Consider the following 24,789-nt stretch of genomic DNA (forward strand, 5'->3'; position numbering starts at 1 on the left):
GGGAGTACTTATGCTCGATAGTGGGTTCATACCTGCATTGACACCTGGGACAGTGACAGAAAGTTCTAAGGTTGTGTTGTGCTGTTGCCACTAGGGATAAAACATTGATGCTATGTCTAAGGATGTAGTTGTTGATTACATTACGCACCATACTTAATGCAATTGTCTCATTGCTTTGCAACTTAATACTTTGGAGGGGTTCGGATGATAACACGAAGGTGGACTTTTTAGGCATAGATGCAGTTGGATGGCGGTCTATGTACTTTGTCGTAATGCCCAATTAAATCTCACTATACTCATCATGATATGTATGTGCATGGTCATGCTCTCTTTATTTGTCAATTGCCCAACTGTAATTTGTTCACCCAACATGCTGTTCGTCTTATGGGAGAGACACCTCTAGTGAACTGTGGACCCCGGTCCAATTCTCTTTACTGAAATACAATCTACTGCAATACTTGTTCTACTGTTTTCTGCAAACAATCATCTTCCACACAATACGGTTAATCCTTTGTTACAGCAAGCCGGTGAGATTGACAACCTCACTGTTTCGTTGGGGCAAAGTACTTTGGTTGTGTTGTGCAGGTTCCACGTTGGCGCCGGAATCCCTGGTGTTGCGCCGCACTACATCCCGCCGCCATCAACCTTCAACGTGCTTCTTGACTCCTACTGGTCCGATTAAACCTTGGTTTCTTACTGAGGGAAACTTGCCGCTGTGCGCATCACACCTTCCTCTTGGGGTTCCCAACGGACGTGCCAACCACACGCATCAGCACTCATACTTTGGTTCCAGGTAAAGTACTTTTCTGGCGCCATTGTGTTTGTGCTCGAAGCTATTTCCTTTAGATCCTGCAATTGCATCTTTTTGTTTCTTGTTTACACTAGTAAGGCATAATGGAAAACATTTGTGAGCTTTTTATTCTATTTCCTGAGTCAAGACATGAATGGTTTAATGCGAAAATTAAAAAACCCATGAAACATGTTAGTATGAACACTTTGAATACCATTGTTGCTAATGATATGGAAAATTCTAAGCTTGGGGAAGCTGGCTTTGATGAGCATGATATTTTTAGTCCCCCAAGAATTGAGGAGGAAATTTACTTTGATGATTCTTTACCTCCTATTTATGATGATTATAATGATAGTGGTCTTTTGGTGCCACCTACTATGGAGAGTGAATTTGATTATGATTACAATATGCCTCCTATATTTGATGATGAGAATAATAATGATAGCTACTTTGTTGAATTTGCTCCCACTACAACTAATAAAATTGATTATGCTTATGTTGGGAGTAGTAATAATTTTATGCATGAGACTCATGATAAGAATGCTTTATGTGATGGTTATATTGTTGAGTTTGCTCATGTTGCTACTGAAAGTTACTATGAGAGAGGAAAATATGGTTGTGGAAATTTTCATGTTACTAAAACACCTCTCTATGTGCTGAAATTTTTCAAGCTACACTTGTTTTATCTTCCTATGCTTGTTACTTTGCTCTTCATGAACTTTTTTATTTACAAGATTCCTATGCATAGGAAGCATGTTAGACTTAAATGTGTTTTGAATTTGCCTCTTGATGCTCTCTTTTGCTTCAACTATAATTTCTTGCGAGTGCATCATCAAAACTGCTGAGCCCATCTTAATGGCTATAAAGAAAGAACTTCTTGGGAGATAACCCATGTGTTATTTTGCTACAGTACTTTGTTTTATATTTGTGTCTTGGAAGTTGTTTACTACTGTAGCAACCTCTCCTTATCTTAGTTTTGTGTTTTGTTGTGCCAAGTAAAGCCGTTGATAGAAAAGTAAGTACTAGATTTGGATTACTGCGCAGTTCCAGATTTCTTTGCTGTCACGAATCTGGGTCCACCTCCCTGTAGGTAACTCAGAAAATTAAGCCAATTTACGTGCATGATCCTCAGATATGTACGCAACTTTCATTCAATTTGAGCATTTTCATTTGAGCAAGTCTGGTGCCATTTTAAAATTCGTCAATACGAACTGTTCTGTTTTGACAGATTCTGCCTTTTATTTCGCATTGCCTCTTTTGCTATGTTGGATTAATTTCTTTGATCCACTAATGTCCAGTAGCATTATGCAATGTCCAGAAGTGTTAAGAATGATTGTGTCACCTCTGAATATGTCAATTTATATTGTGCACTAACCCTCTAATGAGTTGTTTCGAGTTTGGTGTGGAGGAAGTTTTCAAGGATCAAGAGAGGAGTATGATGCAACATGATCAAGGAGAGTGAAAGCTCTAAGCTTGGGATGCCCCGGTGGTTCACCCCTGCATATTCTAAGAAGACTCAAGCGTCTAAGCTTGGGGATGCCCAAGGCATCCCCTTCTTCATCGACAACATTATCAGGTTCCTCCCCTGAAACTATATTTTTATTCGGTCACATCTTATGTGCTTTTCTTGGAGCGTCTGTATGCTTTTATTTTTGTTTGTGTTTGAATAAATTGGATTACATCATGCTTGTGTGGGAGAGAGACACGCTCCGCTGGTTCGTATGAACACATGTGTTCTTAGCTCATAATATTCATGGCGAAGTTTCTCCTTCGTTAAATTGTTATATGGTTGGAATTGGAAAATGATACATGTAGTAATTGCTATTAATGTCTTGGGTAATGTGATACTTGGCAATTGTTGTGCTCATGATTAAGCTCTTGCATCATATGCTTTGCACCCATTAATGAAGAAATACATAGAGCATGCTAAATTTGGTTTGCATATTTGGTTTCTCTAAGGTCTAGATAATTTCTAGTATTGAGTTTGAACAACAAGGAAGACGGTGTAGAGTCTTATAATGTTTTCAATATGTCTTTTATGTGAGTTTTGCTGCACCGGTTCATCTTTGTGTTTGTTTCAAATAAGCCTTGCTAGCCTAAACCTTGTATCGAGAGGGAATACTTCTCATGCATCCAAAATACTTGAGCCAACCACTATGCCATTTGTGTCCACCATACCTACCTACTACATGGTATTTTCCGCCATTCCAAAGTAAATTGCTTGAGTGCTACCTTTAAAATTCCATCATTCACCTTTGCAATATATAGCTCATGGGACAAATAGCTTAAAAACTATTGTGGTATTGAATATGTAATTATGCACTTTATCTCTTATTAAGTTGCTTGTTGTGCGATAACCATGTTTACTGGGGACGCCATCAACTATTCATTGTTGAATTTCATGTGGGTTGCTATGCATGTCCGTCTTGTCTGAAGTAAGAGAGATCTACCACCTTATGGTTAAGCATGCATATGTTAGAGAAGAACATTGGGCCGCTAACTAAAGCCATGATCCATGGTGGAAGTTTCAGTTTTGGACAACAATCCTCAAATCTCAAATGAGAAAATTATTAATTGTTGTTATATGCTTATGCATAAAAGAGGAGTCCATTATCTGTTGTCTATGTTGTCCCGGTATGGATGTCTAAGTTGAGAATAATCAATAGCGAGAAATCCAATGCGAGCTTTCTCCTTAGACCTTTGTACAGGAGGCATAGAGGTACCCCTTTGTGACACTTGGTTAAAACATGTGCATTGTGATGATCCGGTAGTCCAAGCTAATTAGGACAAGGTGCGGGCACTATTAGTATACTATGCATGAGGCTTGCAACTTGTAAGATATAATTTACATGATACATATGCTTTATTACTACCGTTGACAAAATTGTTTCATGTTTTCAAAATAAAAGCTCTAGCACAAATATAGCAATCGATGCTTTCCTCTTTGAAGGACCATTCTTTTACTTTTATGTTGAGTCAGTTCACCTATTACTCTCCATCTCAAGAAGCAAACATTTGTGTGAACTGTGCATTGATTCCTACATACTTGCATATTGCACTTATTATATTACTCTATGTTGACAATATCAATGAGATATACATGTTATAAGTTGAAAGCAACCGCTGAAACTTAATCTTCTTTTGTGTTGCTTCAATACCTCTACTTTGAATTATTGCTTTATGAGTTAACTCTTGTGCAAGACTTATTGATGCTTGTCTTGAAGTGCTATTCATGAAAAGTCTTTGCTATATGATTCACTTGTTTACTCATGTCATATACATTGTTTTGATCGCTGCATTCACTACATATGCTTTACAAATAGTATGATCAAGGTTATGATGGCATGTCACTCCAGAAATTATCTGTGTTATCGTTTTACCTGCTCGGGACGAGCAGAACTAAGCTTGGGGATGCTGATACGTCTCCGACGTATCGATAATTTCTTATGTTCCATGCCACATTATTGATGTTATCTACATGTTTTATGCACACTTTATGTCATATTCGTGCATTTTCTGGAACTAACCTATTAACAAGATGCCGAAGTGCCAGTTCCTGTTTTCTGCTGTTTTTGGTTTCAGAAATCCTAGTAACGAAATATTCTCGGAATCGGACGAAATCAACGCCAAAGTTCCTATTTTCACCGGAAGCATCCAGAACACCCGGGAAGGACCAGAGGGGGGGCACTGGGCCCCCAGACCCTAGGCCGGCGCGGCCCAGGCCCTGGCCGCGCCGCCCTATGGTGTCGTTGCCCCTTCGACCCTCCTGCGCCGCCTCTTCGCCTATATAAAGCCCCTGGATCGAAAACCCTGATACGATTGGCGAAAACCACAGAAACCTTCCAGAGCCGCCGCCATCGCGACGCCAAGATCTGGGGGACAGGAGTCTCTGTTCCGGCACCCTGCCGGAGCGGGGAAGTGCCCCCGGAAGGCTCCTCCATCGACACCGCTGCCATCTCCACCGCAATCTTCATCACCGCTGCTGCTCCCATGAGGAGGGAGTAGTTCTCCATCGAGGCTCGGGGCTGTACCGGTAGCTATGTGGTTAATCTCTCTCCTATGTACCTCAATACAATGATCTCATGAGCTGCTTTACATGATTGAGATTCATATGAGTTTTGTATCACTACTATCTATGTGCTACTCTAGCAAAGTTATTAAAGTAGTTCTATTCCTCCTGCACGTGTGTAAAGGTGACAGTGTGTGCACCGTGTTAGTACTTGGTTTATGCTATGATCATGATCTCTTGTAGATTGCGAAGTTAACTATTGCTATGATAATATTGATGTGATCTATTCCTCCTACATATGCATGAAGGTGACAGTGTGCATGCTATGCTAGTACTTGGTTTAGTCTTTTGATCTATCTTACACTATAAGGTTACTTAAACATGAGCATTATTGTGGAGCTTGTTAACTCCGGCATTGAGGGTTCGTGTAATCCTACGCAATGTGTTCATCATCCAACAAAAGTGTAGAGTATGCATTTATCTATTCTGTTATGTGATCAATGTTGAGAGTGTCCACTAGTGAAAGTCTAATCCCTAGGCCTTGTTCCTAAATACTGCTATCGCTGCTTGTTTACTGTTTTACTGCGTTACTACTGCCTGCTATATCACCATCCATCACTACGCGCCAGCAAGCACTTTTCTGGCACCGTTGCTACTGCTCATACTTATTTATACCACTTGTATTTCACTATCTCTTCGCCGAACTAGTGCACCTATTTGGTGTGTTGGGGACACAAGAGACTTCTTGCTTTGTGGTTGCAGGGTTGCATGAGAGGGATATCTTTGACCTCTTCCTCCCTGAGTTCGATAAACCTTGGGTGATCCACTTAAGGGAAAACTTGCTGCTGTTCTACAAACCTCTGCTCTTGGAGGCCCAACACTGTCTACGGGAAAGGAGGGGGAACGTAGACATCAATGTGCTGCGCCCCAGCCCTCCCCTCCCTCTTATATAGGCGTGGGGGGCTGCCTTGGCCCCTCCTCCAAGCCCAAGGGTCGGCCAAAACAAGGGGGGGAACTTCCCCCCAAGTTAAGTCCCTATTTTCAAGGGATTTGATCTTATCCACTTGGTACAGCCACATGGGCCTTGAGGGGCTGGTGTGCATGGCCCATGTGGGCCTATGCGACCCTTCCGGTCCATGTTGGTCGTCCGGGATAGGTGGGCCCCACTATGGTACCTCCGGAACCTTCTAGAACCTCTGGTACAATACCGAAAAATCCTGAACTTTTCCGGTAACCCTGAAAATGACTTCCCATATATGAATCTTATTCTCCGGACCATTCCGGACCTCCTCGTGATGTCCTGGATCCCATCCGAGAAACCGAACAAACTTCGGTTTCCATCTCATATTTCGAATCTACTTATGCGACATCGAACCTTAAGCGCGTCACCCTACGGTTCGCGAACTATGCAGACATGGTCGAGACTCCTCTCCGAGCAATAACCAATAGCGGGATCTGAAGATCCATAATGGCTCCCACATATTCAACAATGACTTAGTGATCGATTGAACCTTTTACATACGATGCCGATTCCCTTTGTCTCGCGATATTTTACTTGTCCGAGGTTCAATCATCGGTATCTCCATACCTTGTTCAACCTCGTAACCGACAAGTACTCTTTACTCGCACCGTGGTATGTCATCTCTTATGATCCAATCATATGCTTGCAAGCTAATCAGATGACATTCCACCGAGAGGGCCCAGAGTATATCTATCCGTCATCAGGATGGACAAATCCCACTATTGATCCATATGCCTCAACTCACACTTTCCGAATACTTAATCCCATCTTTATAACCACCCATTTATGCAATGGCGTTTGATGTAATCAAAGTACCCTTCCGGTGTAAGTGATTTACATGATCTCATGGTCGAAGGACTTAGGCAACTATGTATCGAAAGCTTATAGCAAATTGAACTTAATGACTTGATCTTATGCTAGCTCCTTTGGGTGTATGTCCATTATATCATTCACCTAATGACATAACCTTGTTATTAATAACATCCAATGTTCATGATCACGAAACCATGATCATCCATTAATCAACAAGCTAGTTATACAAGAGGCTTACTAGGGACTCCTTGTTGTTTACGTAACACACATGTATCAATGTTTCGGTTAATACAATTATAACATGGAATGTAAGCATTTATCATGAACACTAAGATATAACAATAAATAATTTATTATTGCCTCTTGGACATATCTCCAACATGATAGAATTCTTCAGATCATATAGACTCGGAATGTGATTATTTGTGGGATTCGGGAGTATCTTCTGGAGGTCGTACGCAGAAGTAAGATGAATACCGTACGGACTCAGCATCTCCACATCCTTGCCGATAGACACGCCGCAGAATATGATGGTCCCGTCCTGCAAGAACTCCCTGAGAACTTGTGGCACTTCATCAGCATGACAAATATGGAATACCAAATTCTCGGACACCACCGAGAGTTGAAGGACGGCGACACGCTGATCACCCTCGCGAGGGTTGGTGAACTCGCATTCCAAGCCGACGCACTTGATTGGTGGGTTGTCGAGATAGTCCCTCTTCAAGGCGCGGATCCACTTCTCCACCCTTCTTGCACGGAGAGCGACCGTGATCTTGAACGACATCCCTTCCGCCATCAGGTGGTACACCCGAGTTCGAGGAGCCGGGTCGAGCGCGAGGTGCTCCATTGAGTCCGAAATGTCGACGAAGAGGAGATCTTTTTTTTGCAATGGTGGAGGAGATGAGATGGAAGAATCTTGTGTGTGGAAATGGTGGAGAAGATGAGCATATAAAGGAATGAAAGATTAAGATGTACAGGGCCAGCCATCGGGTAATCAATTCCCGTGGCTGGCCACGCCAGCGGCGGTGGCTCAGATTCCCGCGTGACGCTCGATATCGACGCTGGCCAGTAATGGCGACACGACGATCGGCTTCCGCGGGAACGAAGCGTTTGACTTAAGGGGCGTGTCACCAGCTGGGACTATAGGGGGTACTGCAGGCGCAGCGTGCCGCAAAACCCTTTAGTCCCGGTTTGGGATACAAACTGGGATCAATGGATCCTAACGAACCGGGACCTATGGGTGCCGTACGATTGGGCGGATTCGGGGCGACGTGGCCATGCCTTTGGTCCCGGCCCAGGACACGGCCGGAGCCAAAGGGGTCTGACGAAAGGCCTGTTTTCTACTAGTGAACCATAAATGCTGACACCGAAGAAATAGAGACTAGACATTGAAGAACTGAAAATGAACAAAAAGAAAAAAACTAACTAAATGTGGACTTGAATAAATGATACGCATAAAAGGAACTTTTAAAGATTGACAATAGGCAAGGCAAAGTCAAATTTAAAATGACATCACACACTCTTTCTATAGTCCAAAACAATCAATAGATGACAAAACCGATGAATAAAGAAATAAAGAGAATTTTGTTGTATCTTGTTGTAGCACATGCTATGCTCCGTCACCACACTTTCGACGATTTGGCATTCATATAGATGTTGAAGGACGGTACATTAGTTATCACGCATAGTGTTTCACAAGTATATTTGTTGTAGTGCGCTTTGTGGGCCGCACCCCGTCTAAAGCTAAAGGCAAGTAATCGGTGCAGGAACACAATGCAAGACACCTGCTCAAGAGAGGACATCAAAACACAATGCAAGTTAGACATGACATTAATGCCACGAAACACAACGTGAAACATTAGTGAAGGATATCAAAGCAAAGTGCATCATGAGGCATGACATCACTGTTGCGAAAAAGAGTGGAAGACGATCGCTTATTGCAGGACATCGAAACACAATACATCGTTAGCCACCATCAGTGCAGCAGAAAGTAGTGAAAAAGGGGCATACCATAAAATAAAAGAAAGAAGGCGCACTGCAAGGAATCCGAAGGCAGTGAGGCAGTGCAAATCAAACTCGTCAAAACATAATAACATGTAATCTAGTTTTAAAGATTTTGATAAGACTAACATGACCGTAAAAATACCTTGATTTAAACCTTTGGTTTGAAAGATTTTTTTATTTGAATTTATAAAAAAAAACCTCCGATGAACGTGACAGGTTTGGAAGCTAAAATCACCAGCTTGAGAGGGCACATGTAATGGGCCGGCCCGTGCTTGGGCCGGCCTCGTGCCCTTGTTCTCGTACGCCTTGGTAAGTATCGCCTCTAGAACTGGCAAACCCTTCCGCCGTCGTGCTCGCGCTCGCCTCCTCTTCCCTCCGTGCTCCCATCATCCTCAGGCCTCAGGTCGACGGGGTCCAGTGTATAAATCAGTTCTCCACTCGGAGGAGGCGTCACCGGAGGCGACGCCCGCATCCCCCGGTTGCGCCGCCATCAGGAAACGACCTCGACGCCGGCAGGCGCTACAGGTAGTTAAGGTACGGCTGCATTCCTCCCGATTCGGGACCGTCCTCCGTTGTCGGAGTCCTATGCTATGCCATGCCTAACACTCGACCTGAATAAATTTCTTGTTTCACTACTTCTTCAGATTACTTGCATATTGGTAATTATTACCCAATAATACTCTGCTATCATATCTCCACATGCCTTATGAGGCAAATTATCTCAAATATTCTTTTCTCCAAGAAACAGAAAACCAACAGATCTGTTAAAATTGCTGTCCTCTACCTCTCAGAGTCTCAGTTAATTAACCCCTTTCTATAGCTTACTTCCAATTTTCCGAAGACAATTGCCCATCTAACTTATGGCTACAAAAAAAAGTGTTACTCCCCCGATCCAAATTATCACTGAATCGGCGACAAATGATTTGGATCAGGGGAGGACATACCTCTTTCGCTGTCTCTGTCAGATTACTTGCATATGCATCGCCGCGCTCAATACCCAATAATATACTCTACTATCATAGTTTTTTTTTTTTTTTTTTTTTTTTGGAGGGATTCGTACTGTAGGATAGGCTAGAAAAACGTAAAGGCAGTTGAGAAATTTATAGACGTCCTAATGAACCTAGAGTTAGAGGACTGCAGTTTTAGCTGATTTGCCTTATAAGGTGTGTGCAGATATGACAGCAGTGGACTTATTTTGAGCTGTATGTTTGTATCTTGGTTGCGCTCATAGTACTAGCAGTACGCCAAACAATCTATTGCTGGTACCTAAAGGTTTTGTTGGGGATGGACAGCAGTAGCTCCAACAAGAGAACAGTTGAAGCTCTGCCAGAGGTAGAGCGGAGCACAAAGAGGCTCAATGTCAGCATTGGAGTGGAGACCCTTGACTGCCCCATCTGCTTTGAGCCCTTAAGGCCTCCGATATTCCAGGTAAATGCACTGCCTGTGTGTACACATTGACTTGTCTCTGAACTCAATCTTTTATTTCATTTATGATAAAGCTCAAACTAAAATCAGATCTTCGGTAAATCAATAGTTGGATAAGTGCTATTACTTGGCAACAACATGTTTCTCATGAATGTTGCATGATAGCTATGGTAACTGGAATAATGAAATGTGTAGTACTAACCTATCATGCTGTCGTGAAATATTCCATTTTTTTTTGTTTCTGTTAAGATTTATTCTCACGAGGCCCCATTTAATCCGTTCTATTCCATAGTGCTCTATCGGTCATTGCATATGCTCGTCTTGCCGTGGCAAGCAGACCAACAAGAAGTGTCACTATCTGTCGAAACTTCTTTCGAGCGCTGCTTTGGGATGGAACATGTCGTCCAGTCAGTCATGCGTGCCCCGGGCCTTGGCTGCTCTGCGGAGATTTTAATCTCATCTACCGCGACGGCGACAAGAACAACTCCAACCTAAACCGGCGCATGATGGGAGCTTCCGCCGCGTGCTCAATGACCTGGCACTCAAGGAGATCTACCTCAACGGTAGAAGATACACCTGGTCCAACGGCCAATCGCCGCCCATGCTCGTGCACCTTGATCGCTTCTTCTGCACCACGGACTGGGAAGAAAGCCACAGAATGCCACCTGCGCTGTCTCGCCTCCGTCGTCTCCGACCACTCCCCGCTACTGCTGGATTGCTCGCCCATGCCTGCTGGCCATCGCCGTTTCCGTTTTGAGGAGTTCTGGTTGCGCCTGGACGGGTTCCACGACACGGTCACCGCGGCCTGGAACTCTGTCCACCATGCCGACCCCTTCCAGCGACTCTGGCTGCGCCTGCACGCCACGGCGCGCAGCCTCACCAGCTGGAGCTCGAAGACGGTGGGTAGCGTCCAGATGCGCGTGGCGATCGCTAGGGATCTTATCCTCCGCTTCGACAAAGCCTAGGAGGACCGCGTCCTATCCGCGCACGAGATCTGGCTGCACAAGCAGCTTAAGGCCACCTACCTAGGGCTGGCGTCCCTAGACCGCATCATCGCTCGTCAGCGTGCGCGGATCGCCTGCCTCCGCGACGGCGATGCCAATACGGCATTCTTCCATCAGCAGTGCACTTACAGGAGACAAATGAATAGGATCTACGCCATCCGCGTCGGCGACCAGACGATCACTGATCAAGCCGCCATCGCCGAGGCTGCCTTCGCTCATTACGACGGCCTGCTGGGCACCAATGTCGCGCGGGACTGCACGCTGGATTTCGCGCAGCTCATAGAGCCCGCGGACAGCCTGGACGCTCTTGAGGCCCCCTTTACCGTCGACGAGATCTGGAACGCCGTCAAGCGCATGCCGGCCCGCAAGGCACCTGGACTCGACGGCTTCACCGCGGAATTCCTTCGAGCGTGTTGGACCACTGTCAAGCAGGACGTCGTCGACGTGTTCCAGCAGCTCTTCGAGCTGCGCGGCAGAGGGTTTCATCGCCTCAACCAGGCGCTGATGACGCTGCTACCCAAGCCTCATCCACCTGATCGCCAAGCTCTTCGCCAAGACGCTGTCGCTTCGCCTAGCGCCGCACCTCGACGGCCTGGTCAGCACCAACCAGAACGCGTTCATCGGCGGTCGGAGCCTGCACGACAACTTCCTCCTGGTGAAGCAATCCGCACGCCTCCTGCACCAGCTCGGAGCACCTCGGGTCCTTCTCAAGCTCGGTCTCGCGCGCGCTTTCGATTCCATCTCGTGGCCCTTCCTCTTCGAAGCGCTACGACAGTATGGATTCGGAGATCGCTTCCTGGAGTGGATCGCGATACTGCTCTCCTCGTTGAGCACGAGGGTTCTGGTTAATGGCGAGCCGGGCCCTCCCATATGGCACCACCGCGGACTGAGACAGGGCGACCCTCTTTCGCCCCAACTCTTCGTCCTTGGCGTCGACGCTCTGGGCCGCCTCATCCAACGCGCTGCCCACCTCGGCATCCTGCAGCGTTTGCACCCTACGCGCGCCGTCCCCGCGTTCTCGCTTTACGCCGACGACGTGGTCCTGTTCTGCTGCCCCACGCTGCAGGACGTCACTGCTGTGCGCGAGATCCTGCAGTTATTTGGCCGCGCCTCTGGCCTGCAGGTCAACTACTCCAAGAGCTCGGCCACGCTTATTCGCTGCGACCAGGACAACGCCACGCCGGTGGTCCAAGAACTTGGTTGCCCCATCATCGATCTTCCCATCTCCTACCTCGGCATCCCGCTGACCCTGAGGAGGCCCACAGCTGCGCAGATGCAACCCCTGGTTGAGCGCGCCGCTGCCGGCCTGCCTACTTGGAAAGCCAAGCTTATGACCAAGGCAGGAAGGGCGACCATGGTCAAGGCCGTGATCAGCGCTATTCCGATCCACCAACAGCTAGTCCTTGCACCGCCAAAGAAAACCCTCAAGCTCATCGACAAGATCAAGCGGGGATTCCTCTGGGAAGGAAAGAGAGAGGCCAAGGGCGGCAACTGCCATGTCAATTGGAAACGTGTGTGCCGGCCCCTCGCCCACGGTGGCCTCGGCATACCTGACATCGAACGGACTGGCCTGGCCCTGCGCTTGCGCTGGCTATGGCTTTCCCGCACCGACAACAGGCGCGCCTGGAGGGACCTGGACCTGCAATTCTCGGCCGAGGAGCGCGCGATCTTCTTCGCCTCCACCAGCATGGTCATTGGAAACGGTCAGCAGGTGCTCTTTTGGGAAGACAGATGGATCGATGGCCGGGCTGCTCGCGAGATCGCGCCCGCGCTGTATGATTGCATCCCCAAACGCCGCCGCAAAATCAGGACCGTGGCGCAAGGTCTCCAGGGGAACAGTTGGGCCCGCGACATACATGGCATCCTCGGCGTCCACGAGATCGGCCAGTACCTCCAGCTCTGGATGGCCATCGCCCACACCACGCTGACGACGGAGCCGGACAGACTCGTTTGGAAGTGGACGGACAGCGGCTCTTACACAGCCAAGTCCTGCTACCTCGCGTTGTTCCAGGGCTCGACCATGTCCAGCTCGTGGAAACTTACCTGCAAGACTTGGGCGCCGCCGCGCGTCAAATTTTTCAGCTGGCTGGTGAGCATGGATCGTTGCTGGACTGCGGAGAGACTGGCCCGGCGAGGACTGCAGCACCACCCCAGGTGCTTGCTGTGCGACCAGCTGCCGGAGACGATGCATCACCTCATCCTAGCCTGCCCCTTCTCTAGGCAGGTCTGGCATGAGGTCTTGGCACGCCTGCGCATGACTTGCCAGCCACCGACTGACGCCGACGCAACCCTGGACGACTGGTGGCGTAAAGCGAGGCAGCAAACCCCCAAAATCATGTGCAAAGGCCTGGACTCCATCACTCTACTCACGCTGTGGCTCATATGGAAACACCGCAATGCCTGCGTCTTCGACAGAAGCAAGCCATCGATCTTTGGATTGGTGGACGACATCATGGAGGAGGCAGTTCAGTGGGCTAAGGCAGGGGCTAAGGGTCTAAGGGTAGTGCTGCCGACAACCTGGGACGTGCACTGATGTTTTTTTTTTCCTTTTTGTTCTCTCCCTCTTAGGAGGCTTGTAAAACTCCCTATCTTTTCAATGCAATGAAACGCAAAAGTCTTTTCCGTTTTCTCGAAAAAAAAAATAGTTCCTTGCTACAATGCCGAGTACGGATGCACCGTGAAGGTGACCTACTACCAGAAAGAAGAACATGAGAAGGCATGCCAGAATGCCCCATGCTTCTGCCCAGAGTCTGGTTGTGGCTTCGCTGGACCAATACAGGTGCTCCTGGACCATTTCACCACCGAGCACAAGTGTCCATTGACAGTCCTCCCAGACTCTGCCACAACATCTCTCCGTTTACAACTGGGCTTAAATGTTCTGCAATGCACCGAGACCAGCTACTTTTTCTTGCTCAGCATGGCATTAGAGCCTTTTGGACATGCCATCTCAGTCGTCTGCGTCCAACCAAACGTTATAGAACCCAAATTCTCATGTACTATGGACTACAACTGCATGACAACGGGCTATTGTGAAAGTACAAGTTGCCACATAAGAAGCTCTTCGCTCTCTGATGGGCTACCGACAGAGTATGATTTGATAATTCCCAAGGGAAAGATTTCTGATGATCGAGAAGGCATCATGCTCACAACCACCATTCATCAACCTTTGAGATTCAGCAGATCCCGTCTTCGAGGAAAGGATGCGACTCAACCTTTGAGATTCAGCAGATCCCGTCTTCTAGGAAAGGATGCGACTCCTGCTTCTGAGACTGATGATGAGGATAATGTACCTTTACCTTTAAGTGTGAAAAGATTCCATCCCCAATGGTTCTCTTCTGATGACGACGATGATGATGATATATAACTTGGTGGACTGGTTGTTCCCGTGCATGCTAAAGGTTTAGCATGGCTGGCCGTTGTTATACCTGGCTTTCATCATTTTGGTTCCAAGATATATATGTCAACAGTCTTTATGATGTCAAGCTCCTTCAACACATTAGGCGAGCAGTGTGTGGTTGTTGAGTTTGACTGCATGGATCTGATTGCAGCTTTGAGCTTTGGGTCTGATGATGCTGCCAGCGTCATAGTTTATGAGGAAGTCAGCCTCCTGGTGATGCATCTTCCAAGGGTAACGTTTGGGATGATGTAATAACAGTCATATTGAAGGTACCCTGAGTTAGAAGGAAAAGCATCACGGTTGTTTCGGCAATGCAGCTACTACCGAATAGGATATGTTCATGTTAGTATTTTTCTCTGCATCACGTACTGATTGTGAACAACCACCTGTTAGTAATTTTGTTTTTAGGCTCTCCTGGTTGCTGTCTGCCTGAGATCCAAAATGAAATATTTTCCTGAATCGTGCTGTGCCCAATTAGATGTTTGATTATTAAAACAAACCTGTAATTTATTAGATGCATGACATGTTGTCAAGCTGTCTAGAAAGAAATCCGCCATGAGTGAACTACACAGTGGACTTTCCGTGCACCATTGGATGCTCATTTGATATCTAGATACAAAGCTTCCACCAAGGAACTTCCGAGTTTAGCTCTGTCGGGGACGTATTCCCTGATGTAATACTCCATCCAAACCGTCCAAGATCGATACGACTGTACCAGACAGTAAGCTGAAGTTTTGTAAAAGGAGCGTGGAAATCAAAGGTGACACACATTGACAGGCCGAACCCCACTATTTTCTTCAACTGTGTCATGTGTTTCCATCTAAAATTAAAGCATGCTTGCCGTATATAGGAGATGAATAGTGACCGTAGACCACATGTGCTGATCCCCTAGCCCGTAACTAATTGATGGAGATCGCATTGTCAGTTCAAGATCTTTATCTTGTTGGCATTTGTTGATCGTTTCACGTTCGGCTAATTTCAGGAGACAGACACAAAGACGCCGCTAGTTGATCGACACGTAGCTCCAGCATATACACTCCTCACTCCCTTCGTCGCAGTTGCATTTCACTCTTCTCCGTCCATAAATTCATCCGCTCGCTTCACTTGTCCTAAGTCCTAACCAGTAGCAGAGCAACTCACACTGATCCACTCTCTCCCGTTCTCGCAATGGCGGCATCCTGTCTGCTCGGCCTTCTGCTCATCGCGTGCGTAGTCACCGCCGGCGGCGACGACGTGGCGACTCTTCCCCACCTCCAGCTTCCGGGCACCCCCGACCCGAGCCGTGGACACTGGTCCGACGCGCCGACGCCGCAGGGGCAGCTCACGGACATCATGTCCACGAGCGGCTGCGGGAGGTTCGCGGCCCTCGTCGCCGCGACTCCCAACGCCAGCGACGTCTTCCAGCAGCGCCTCATACCGGGCGGCGGAGGGCTCACTCTCTTCTGCCCCGACGACAAGGCCGTCGCCGCCGTCGAGCCCACTTTCCGCGCTCTCGCCGACGTCGACCGGGTCGCCGTGCTGCTGCACCACGGCGCCGCAGGGCTCTACGGCCCGGCGCGGCTCGCCGGCTTCGCGTGGGTGGGCGTGCCCACGCTGGCCGTCGCCGACGCGGCCACCAACGAGATGCAGACCGTCCTCGTCCGCGACTGCTGCGACAGGATGAGGCTGTGCCTGTCGTCAATGTGGCCACGGGCCGGCAAGGCCACGGTTACGAAGACGGTCTCCTCGGAGGAGCCCCCCCTCGTCCTTTACGTCGTGGACGCCGTGCTGCTGCGAGAGAAGCTGGATGGAGGAGAGGAGAAGGCGGCGGCGCAAGGTGCCGGTGGGTATCTTGGTTGGCTGCAATGGCAGTACTGCGGCAACCTGCCCCGGTTGGTGCTGTGGTGGGTCTCGGGCGTCGCAGGCTCCCTGATCGGAACATGGATGGTTAGCCGCGGGATCTAGGATGCAGGGATGAAAGAGGAAGGCCGGCGGAGGAGAATAAGCACGCTCGAGTCTTAAGTTGTGTTTAGTTGCATCTTGCATGGTACTCTAGTGCTGGATCCGTGAGTTATGTTGTTCCTCTGTGTTGCCTCGATCAGCATATTTCTTCGAGCGATCTTGTCTGGTGTGCGAGTCCATCACCCATCTATAATTCTGCAATATTCTTGCTTTCTGTTGTTTCTGTTGTCGTGAAAAAGGATGTAGCTAGTATCCGAGCGATCTGAACTCCTTTTCTCTATGACACTGAAGTGAGCAGTCTGCAAATCCTTGTATGAAGCAAATTAACAGTAGTAGCCAATCAAAACAAGCTTCTTGTCTTATCTTTTTTCTTGTAGGAAATATTGTATATATCTGCTTGTACTGATGCATTTGACTATTTCTAGCTGCATGCTGCACAATTCGAAGCAAATCGGGTTATCTTCAGGGTCCTTGGAGACCCCTCCTAACTCCTATATGCTTCCAAACGATAGGTGCGTTATGGTGCATCAAGAAACAGCATTCAGTCCTACTGTTTTCTTACGGAACTTTACACAGGCTCGCTTTGTTATAGGTAACATGCTTTTAAAAATCTGAAATATGCAACCACCACTTAATCCTTGAACTAATAATACCTTCTCCATCCATAAATAATTGACTCAACTTCGTCTAGAAACGGTTATATCTAGAAGCGTTTCAAGGATACATCCATGTCTAGATAAATTTGCGGCCCTTATTTACAAATTGTGGGAGTACATGATAAGTAGCGGTACATCGCCTCGCTCTAGCGTCACACGTATGGAACTACTAAAACTTTATTCTGATGTAACCTTGAAATAAAGTAGAATAGAAATGCATCTGACCGCCATTTCTCGGAGCCTTGCAAGTAGATTTCATGGCTACGGACTTTGGAGAGAGTTCATCATATAACCTTGTCCGAGTGTAACTGCAAAAGCACTGTGACAAATGCATTTGAGTTACTTTTGGTAAGTAGTTCAAATGGGTTTTGTCCAGCCTTTTAGTTGTTAAAAAAAAGAAGGGGGCAAAAGCTTTACTCAAAACTATTAATCAAGAAGAGAACGACTAATTAATTAATGGAAATATGGGGCAAAACCATTACAACAACACATACTCTCGACAACCACAAACTCTCATAGCATGCAACTCCTATAACACAAACTCTCGACACATTGCCAATCCCACCGCTGAAAACATACCAACAAAGATCTCAGAAACGACAACGCAAAGAGATGAGAACTATCCATCAAATAGTTGCGACTCCTTCCTTGTGGTGCTACTCTTCTTGATTTTGCTGCTGAGATACCCCTTCACCTTCTGAATTTTGTCCATGGATGTCTTCTCCCCACCAAGAGGCAATCAATCTCCTTGACATATCCAGGGATAGTCGCCTCTATACAAGAAAGTAAGTAGGATATCTCTCTAGCAAAGAGGGCCTGGCTCCACCAGTGATGCGGAAGCCACCGCCAAGGTCCCAAGCGACTCCACGTGCAAACGCATCCCCAATAGAGGAGGAGAAGTTTTCCCACACGGTCTTTTGGTTGTCACTATTTTACCCCTAGAATTATCTTTGATTGATAGACAAATAGAGTATATCAAGTAATGCCATCGGTGTTTTCGTAAAACAAAAGTAATGCCACCGGCGAGAACCATAAGGGAAACTATCTTTGTAGGTCTTCGACCATTGTTGATAGTTTTTCACCGACATGGATAAGCTCTGTGGAAACTGGGTTGAGATTTTCCTTTCAAGACACCATATAAAATCGTGCAGTCGATGAGTCGAATACCAAGTTGCTAACTAACTAGGCTTACCATTCGTTTACAATTTGCATTTTGGGTCTATATCACAAGTCTCTTTCTCTTTTGGCCTCGTTTTTAACCGTGCAATAGAAATCCACTTCAAATCCGAGGAGGAAATGCATGCAAAAAAGGAAGGTGAACCCGGGCGAAAGCAAAACTTAAAGAAAAAACAGACGAAAACGACGTTCGCATGTGGCGCACAACAGAGGCTGAAAAGCTCCTATGAGCGTGCGACACGTTACCACCCCTGTCTACAGTTCTCAGATTCGCAGTTTACCACCCCTGTCTACATTTCCCAACACGGCCACACAACCGAGCTCGATCTACACAGCTCTGATCGGCTCACGCATACACAGTTTCAGCTCCCGTCCCTAGCTAGGTTAACTTAGGCTCCTATCTAGCTCGTGTCCATGGCCACAAAAAGTGATGCTGCTTGCGCGCTCTTCTAGTTCTAGATGATCACATGACACAAGTTGGCATGATACAAAAGCTAGCTATCCAAAGCAAAGCCGGCCTGAACACGCTGCTGTGTGGACTTTCAATCTAATAGTGGATGCTGAATAAATCATACATGACACTTGCATGCAATGTAAACTGACGAGTTTAATTATGCCTGGTCCATATATATTCGCCAAAGAAATCTAAGGTCGCTTTTTTTCAGTGTAACACGACAACAGTAAAACCAACACAGTAAGATGGTATCAGGCGGTGAGAAAGACACATCCTTGATGTTATTTTCCATTCTCATGTATGTACAAGCCCATGCATGGTTGCATCTAAGAGAAGTTCCATACAACAGAAGAGAGCGACTAGAACAAGGCCACTCTCTTGGTAGGGGTGCAAACGGACATGATAATTTTGGCATCGAATTCGTTTCTGAATCTGTTTGAGAGAATACATATTTGATTTGAAGGAACCTAGCGGATAGGATATCCGGTTCTGAACTTGACACCCATATGCGGTATTGGATATGGTATACCGAATAGCACCAGGGCATCCTTATCCAAAAAAAAATGAGGATGATCCGATGATTTTTATCGGAATAATCTGATATTCATGTGAAACATCGAAGCTAATATAGCACATTTAGTAATGAGTGAGTTGCCTAGTTCGTCCCTTAAACAATATTTCACTGACGTAGTAATTATATCGATATATGGAGTACAAACTTATTAGTATAACGTTGAAACATGAGCCGGTGTGTGCCCTTGTGTGTGTTTGTGTTATTGCATCTATTTTTCTGATGTGGCAATGTTATAATTTTTTATTCTATCATGTTACTCCCTCCATCTCAGTTTACTAGTCTTCCCCGTATTCCTAGGTCGACAATTTGATCTATATAATTTAAATTATACATAATGTAAAAATTATATTATTAGAAAATAGAACATCTAAACTTTCTAATAATATAATTTTTATAACATATAACTAATGCTAACTTGATCAAATTTACGACTTAGGGGTACGCGTACGCCTAATAAACTGTGAGGGAGGTAGTACATTATCTCATTTATTAGTGTTTTGTTAAACTTGTTTTATCAATTATTTTTGGTTGTATGTTTTGTCGACCTACTTATGAGCGACACATCCTGCCTGCTCTGTTTCTGTTACGAATCTGCGGTCTCGTATATCCGTACACGAATCAACAATATGTTATGACCTGATCTGCTTCGAACTCGTCGAGAATTTTTTTTGTACGGATATGTTAAGGAAATTTTTTGATAAGGTCTGCTTACATTGTTGTCTCTTAGTCTCTTAGAGGGGCAGCTCGTGCAAAGGGGCAAGAGCATGGAGGGACGCAAAATGGGAAAGAAAAACAAACTTATGAATTTTCAGTCAAGCATCAAGGCATATCGGTCTCGCACACTCCACCTTTTTCCAGGGTTGATACTGGATATATGATAATATCGACCGTAAACTTAACATTATTAGGGTTGGCAGAGTTCCCCGACCTCCCACCCAAAAATAAACACCACGACCAAACCGAAATAAAAAAGAACTCACAAATGCATAATATTTGGTAATTACCATGGAAAAAAGTTCATATCAATATATTTTTGGATTTTCTTCTCGAGACAACATACCATTACAAAAGCAAACAAAGGTAGTCGATGCATGGCTTGTTTTCAAGGTGTCTAAACACAGAGCCAGCATGGAGCAACTACTATGTGGACTTTCGGAATACCATTGGATGCTCATTTGTTAGCTGGACGCCATGCAACCACCAAGGAGCAGCCGAGTTTAGCTCTACCGGGAATCGTATTCCCTGAAGTAGTAGTCGGTCCAAACCGTCCAAGATCAATATGACTATGCCAGCAGCAATACAGTAAGCCAAAAGTTTCTTAAGTTGTCATGTGTCACCATCTAAAATTAAGGTATGCTTACTGTATATAGAAGCGTACCACTGGACAGTGGAGAGCAGCTCGCTGCACATACATGTGCAAGCTAACTCAATGGTGAAACCAAGAGCACGTATTGATGCAGGACACAGTACGTCGATCGACACGTATAGGCCGGATCCAGCCTTTACACTCTCTTGGTACGCCGTTGCCTTCGTGCTAATTATTCACCGTCCGTCACCGTGCATAAATAGTTCCCTCACGGGCCACCAAGCTCACTTCACTCGTCCTAACCAGTAGCATAGCAACTCCACTCCACTCACCCTCTCGCTCCCGCTTAGCTAGCTCGGAGGCGCGCGATCTCGACGCGCAATGGCGGGATCGGCCGCACCTTTTCTGATCGGCCTTGTGCTCTTCGCGTCAGGAGCCGCCGCCACCGGCGACGACGGGACGATGGAGATTCCCCATCTTCAGCTGCCAGGCACCCCAGACTTGGGCCGTGGTGACGGGTCCGACGCGCCGCCGCCGCCGCAGGGGCAGCTCATGGACATCATGTCCACGAGCGGCTGCGGGGGGTTCGCGGCCCTCGTCGCCGCGTCGCCGAACGTCAGCGACGTCTTCCAGCAGCGCCTCGTACCGGGCGGCGGAGGGCTCACCCTCTTCTGCCCCGACGACAAGGCCGTGGCCGCGTTCGAGCCGAAGTTCGGAACTCTCGCCGACAGCGACAGGCTCGACGTCCTCCTGCACCACGCCACGGTGGCGCGCTACGTCCGGGCGCAGCTCGCGGCCTTCGACTCGGTTGCGGTGCGCACGTTGGCCACCAACAGCAGCCAGAGCATCACCGTCCGCGACGACGGCGACACGGTTTGGCTGTGCACGTCGTGGCAAGGCGTCGCGGCCAAGGTGATCAAGACGGTTTCGGAGGAGGAGGGGCCCCTCGCAGTGTACCTCGTGGACGCCGTGCTGCTGCCGGGCCATCTGCGACAGAAGCTGGACGGAGGGGACGAGGCGGCGGCGTGCGGTGGCTGGCTGTACTGCTGCGTCCCGGTCTGGGTGGTGCTGCTCATGGTCCTAGGGTCCATCGTGGGCTTCATCAGCGGCTGGGTGGCGGCGGAGGGCAGGTTCGGAAAGATGCGGATCAAGGATACGCAGTGATGCACATCAAGGAGGAATAGAAGACACCGGCCGGCTGTCTGCTCTGTTAAGAGTTTCATGGTACATTAGTCAAGTTTCAGAGTCTGCATGTTGATGTTTTGGAGTGCAGAGTGTATCGCTGTTGCATGGCACCCTAGTAGTGCTGGAGTGAGTTCTGCTGCTGGATTGGCTCCTGTGCCGCAGCTGCATTCACCACAGAGAAATAATTTGATGTCTGTCTAGTGTTGCTTGTTTGCATATTTACTTCAAGCGATCTTATCTTGTGTGTGCGCGCCTCCATCTCTCGATCCATGTATAAATCTGCACTATTTTTCATGTCACTGTTTTGTGCTCTCATTGTTCTTGTTGTGAAAAAGGAAGTAGTGTCTGAGCGATCTGATTGTTCTTTTTTTTGGATTATTGTTGAAACCGACTAATTCTAATTGCTGCAAAATGTGTTTTAGAAGATCTGGCTAGAGCGCAACGCGAGTATTTTTTTTATGACGCGGCCTCTTTGATTTAGAGGCTTTTTACGGTAGGGACGGACAAATACTAACCGTCCAAACCAACTGATCAAACGGTTCAGATTTACTAATACTTGTTGACCAAAGCAGCAGTATTTTCTCATCAAAGGGCAAAATCGGCAGATTAATAAAAAAATTATGGCAACATAGCTGACCGGACTTGCTAGCTCCCGTAATATATGCATCTTCCTTATACGTTCCAAAAATAAATGGGTGCATGCATAGCTACCAAATTTAAGCAATGCCAATACAAATTCGCGGGAAAAAGAAAAAGATCCATGGATTAGCTAGGTGGAAAGTGTGATGAACTTCTGAGCAGTAAATTATATTTGTCATGTCGGACCCTAGCGTATTAGTGCCGATCGTCTAGCAACATCATTGTATTCTTGAGTTTGTTAATTTGTGGATTTTTTTGTCGCTTATCATTAGATGCCAATACGGATAAACATTTGTACTCTTCCCATTTCAATGAATACGGCTTGTAAATTTAGTTTACAGAAAACCAAAAAAATACTCTGCTTCGTCCGGTCCCGTCCCCGACGGGTGGCGTCGGGGCGGCCGCAACCCTAGCTCCCAGCCTCCCGTTCCCCTCCTCTCCCCTCCGCCGCCGTTAGCGCGGGCCACCGGGAAAAGCCCGCGCCATGCTGATGGCATCGGCCTTCCCTTACCCGCACACTAGGCAGGGAGGCACATGGTTCTGCCCAGCCGGCGGCGGTGCGCACAGGTTAGCGATGTTTCGGTGGCTGTGCGCCCTTGGATGGTGCAGCACCGGGCGGCGGGGAGGCGACGCCGCGGCTGCTTGGTTGCGGGGATGCGCGATGGCTCGTGGCGGAGCCCTCCTGGCCTAGATCTGGGCCCCATCTGGGTCTGGCCAGGCCGGGCCCGGGCGCGTCTGTGCTGCCTCCGGCGGGCAGAGGGGCGGCTCGAGCTGAGCGTGGCGGGGTCGGCGGTGCTCGTGTGGCAGCGCGACGACGGGAGCTTCACGAGCCATGGGCTCGGCCGGGCCAGGTGGGCCTGGTTTGCTCTTGTTGCTGCGTCCGGACGGTTACCGCCATTGGCGGTGGAGGCGGTTCCCTCCAGTGTGTCTGCTTCCTTGTTGCTTCTCGCTCACGGCTGGTTCTTCTCGCTTTGTTGGGCTCATTTCGTTGGCCAAGGTGAGATGACGATGGTGTGTGCAAGGCCGTGGAGGCACGCGTTGGTGGGCGACAAGCTTGGTGGAGCATGATGGAGCGTCCGGGACGGGGGGGGGGGGGGGGGGGGACGGGGATTCGGCGGTCAGGAGGTCAGGAGAAATGCTTGTCGGTCTGGCCGACAACGACGTGATGACGCCCGCGTGCGCCGCCCTCCCTTCTTGAAGGGCATTGGGTGTACTTCTTCCCCTCGCCCCTTCGTGTGCCGGGGGAAACCCCATGACCTGTCCGGGCAGCAGCGTCGTCATCGTCGCATTACTTCTTGAAGGTGTTGCTTGGTACGCGACGCATCGGAGTGCTAAGAGCGTGGTGGGATTTCTCCGGAGGGCGCAGCGGTTGCGGGACATCTTCGTTTTCGTTGATCCGATGTTGTTGATATTATTTCTCTTTTGTTTCTTTTCTGTTTCTTTTGGACTTTCTTGTGTTGAGGTCCCAGCAGTTGTACCTGTGGTTGCTATATTAATATAGCGGGGCGAAAGCCTATTTTGAGGATATAAATTTAGTCCACAGTCAACATTCTCTTGAATAATGTTTTAGATAAAAATATAAATAACTATGATACCAAATTAATATTAGTAGATTCACCGGTAAATATATTATATATTTGTATCATGTTATATATACTTTTTTTGTTTGGTCAAACTTTTTAAATTTTGACTTTCAACAAAAAGGATTGAAGTTTTTTACTGGGCGCTAGTTCACAAGTTCAAGTGCACTCACCCCTTATCACGATTTTAACTTCCATTCGATCAGTGGACTAAAACATAGTAGGTCTCCACCTTTGTGGGGCTCGTGATTATCAGAGTTGTAATCAAATCTCTTCAAGATTATGGAGAAGAAACAGAAATACCCAAATATTAGTTACCCAGAATACCATGTCTCAATACTACTAGCCCACCTGACTAGTAAATTGCACCGTAAAACAGCCCTTGATTTAGGAGCTGTCTTTTGCCATTGCATGCGAGGCCTTTCTCTGAAAGGAGGCGGGTTCCACACGGTGTTTGAGCTTTGGAGATAGGATATTTAGCGTCTTGGCGTTGTTCGCGAGCACGGGAATAAGATTTCCCAACTGTAATCTCCTGCACACTCCATTTTACTTTGTAAGAGCATCACTAATAGTATCCCTAAACCCTCAAATCCTAAAAAATAACTGCTTTTTTACAGTTTGCGAGAGAAAAAACGCGTAGACTAGAACCCCTAAACCCTCAAACCCTCAAAAAAAATTAGAGACCCAACCCTCAAACACGATTTTAACCTGTAGAAGTGAGGATTGGGGAGGCCGAACTGCACCCAACCCGCACTCCTCTTCCTCGTCGCGCGGGAGGGAAATTTCCCATCCCCAAACTCCCGCCTCGCGCTGCC

At 47.4% G+C, this 24,789-nt stretch overlaps 3 protein-coding genes across 3 annotated transcripts; 2 read left to right on the forward strand and 1 right to left on the reverse strand.

The window, feature by feature from the left end:
- Positions 1-6,986: 6,986 nt before the first annotated feature.
- Positions 6,987-7,480, reverse strand: LOC127347132 (uncharacterized). Its single transcript, XM_051373356.1, has 2 exons — positions 7,111-7,480; positions 6,987-7,024 (listed from the first exon to the last, which is right to left on the reverse strand). The coding sequence occupies exons 1-2, from the start codon at positions 7,478-7,480 to the stop codon at positions 6,987-6,989; spliced, it is 408 nt and encodes a 135-aa protein (XP_051229316.1).
- An 8,081-nt stretch (positions 7,481-15,561) lies between these two features.
- Positions 15,562-16,764, forward strand: LOC127293736 (fasciclin-like arabinogalactan protein 1). The gene has a single exon (XM_051323381.2). The coding sequence runs from the start codon at positions 15,631-15,633 to the stop codon at positions 16,405-16,407; it is 777 nt and encodes a 258-aa protein (XP_051179341.1). The 5' UTR covers positions 15,562-15,630; the 3' UTR covers positions 16,408-16,764.
- A 4,090-nt stretch (positions 16,765-20,854) lies between these two features.
- LOC127293737 (fasciclin-like arabinogalactan protein 1) lies at positions 20,855-21,955 on the forward strand. Its single transcript, XM_051323382.1, has one exon. It carries the CDS (start codon positions 20,952-20,954, stop codon positions 21,732-21,734), a length of 783 nt encoding a protein of 260 aa, XP_051179342.1. The 5' UTR covers positions 20,855-20,951; the 3' UTR covers positions 21,735-21,955.
- Positions 21,956-24,789: the final 2,834 nt, after the last annotated feature.

Source organism: Lolium perenne, chromosome 4 (genome assembly GCF_019359855.2).
Source record: "Lolium perenne isolate Kyuss_39 chromosome 4, Kyuss_2.0, whole genome shotgun sequence".
NCBI lineage: Eukaryota > Viridiplantae > Streptophyta > Magnoliopsida > Poales > Poaceae > Lolium > Lolium perenne.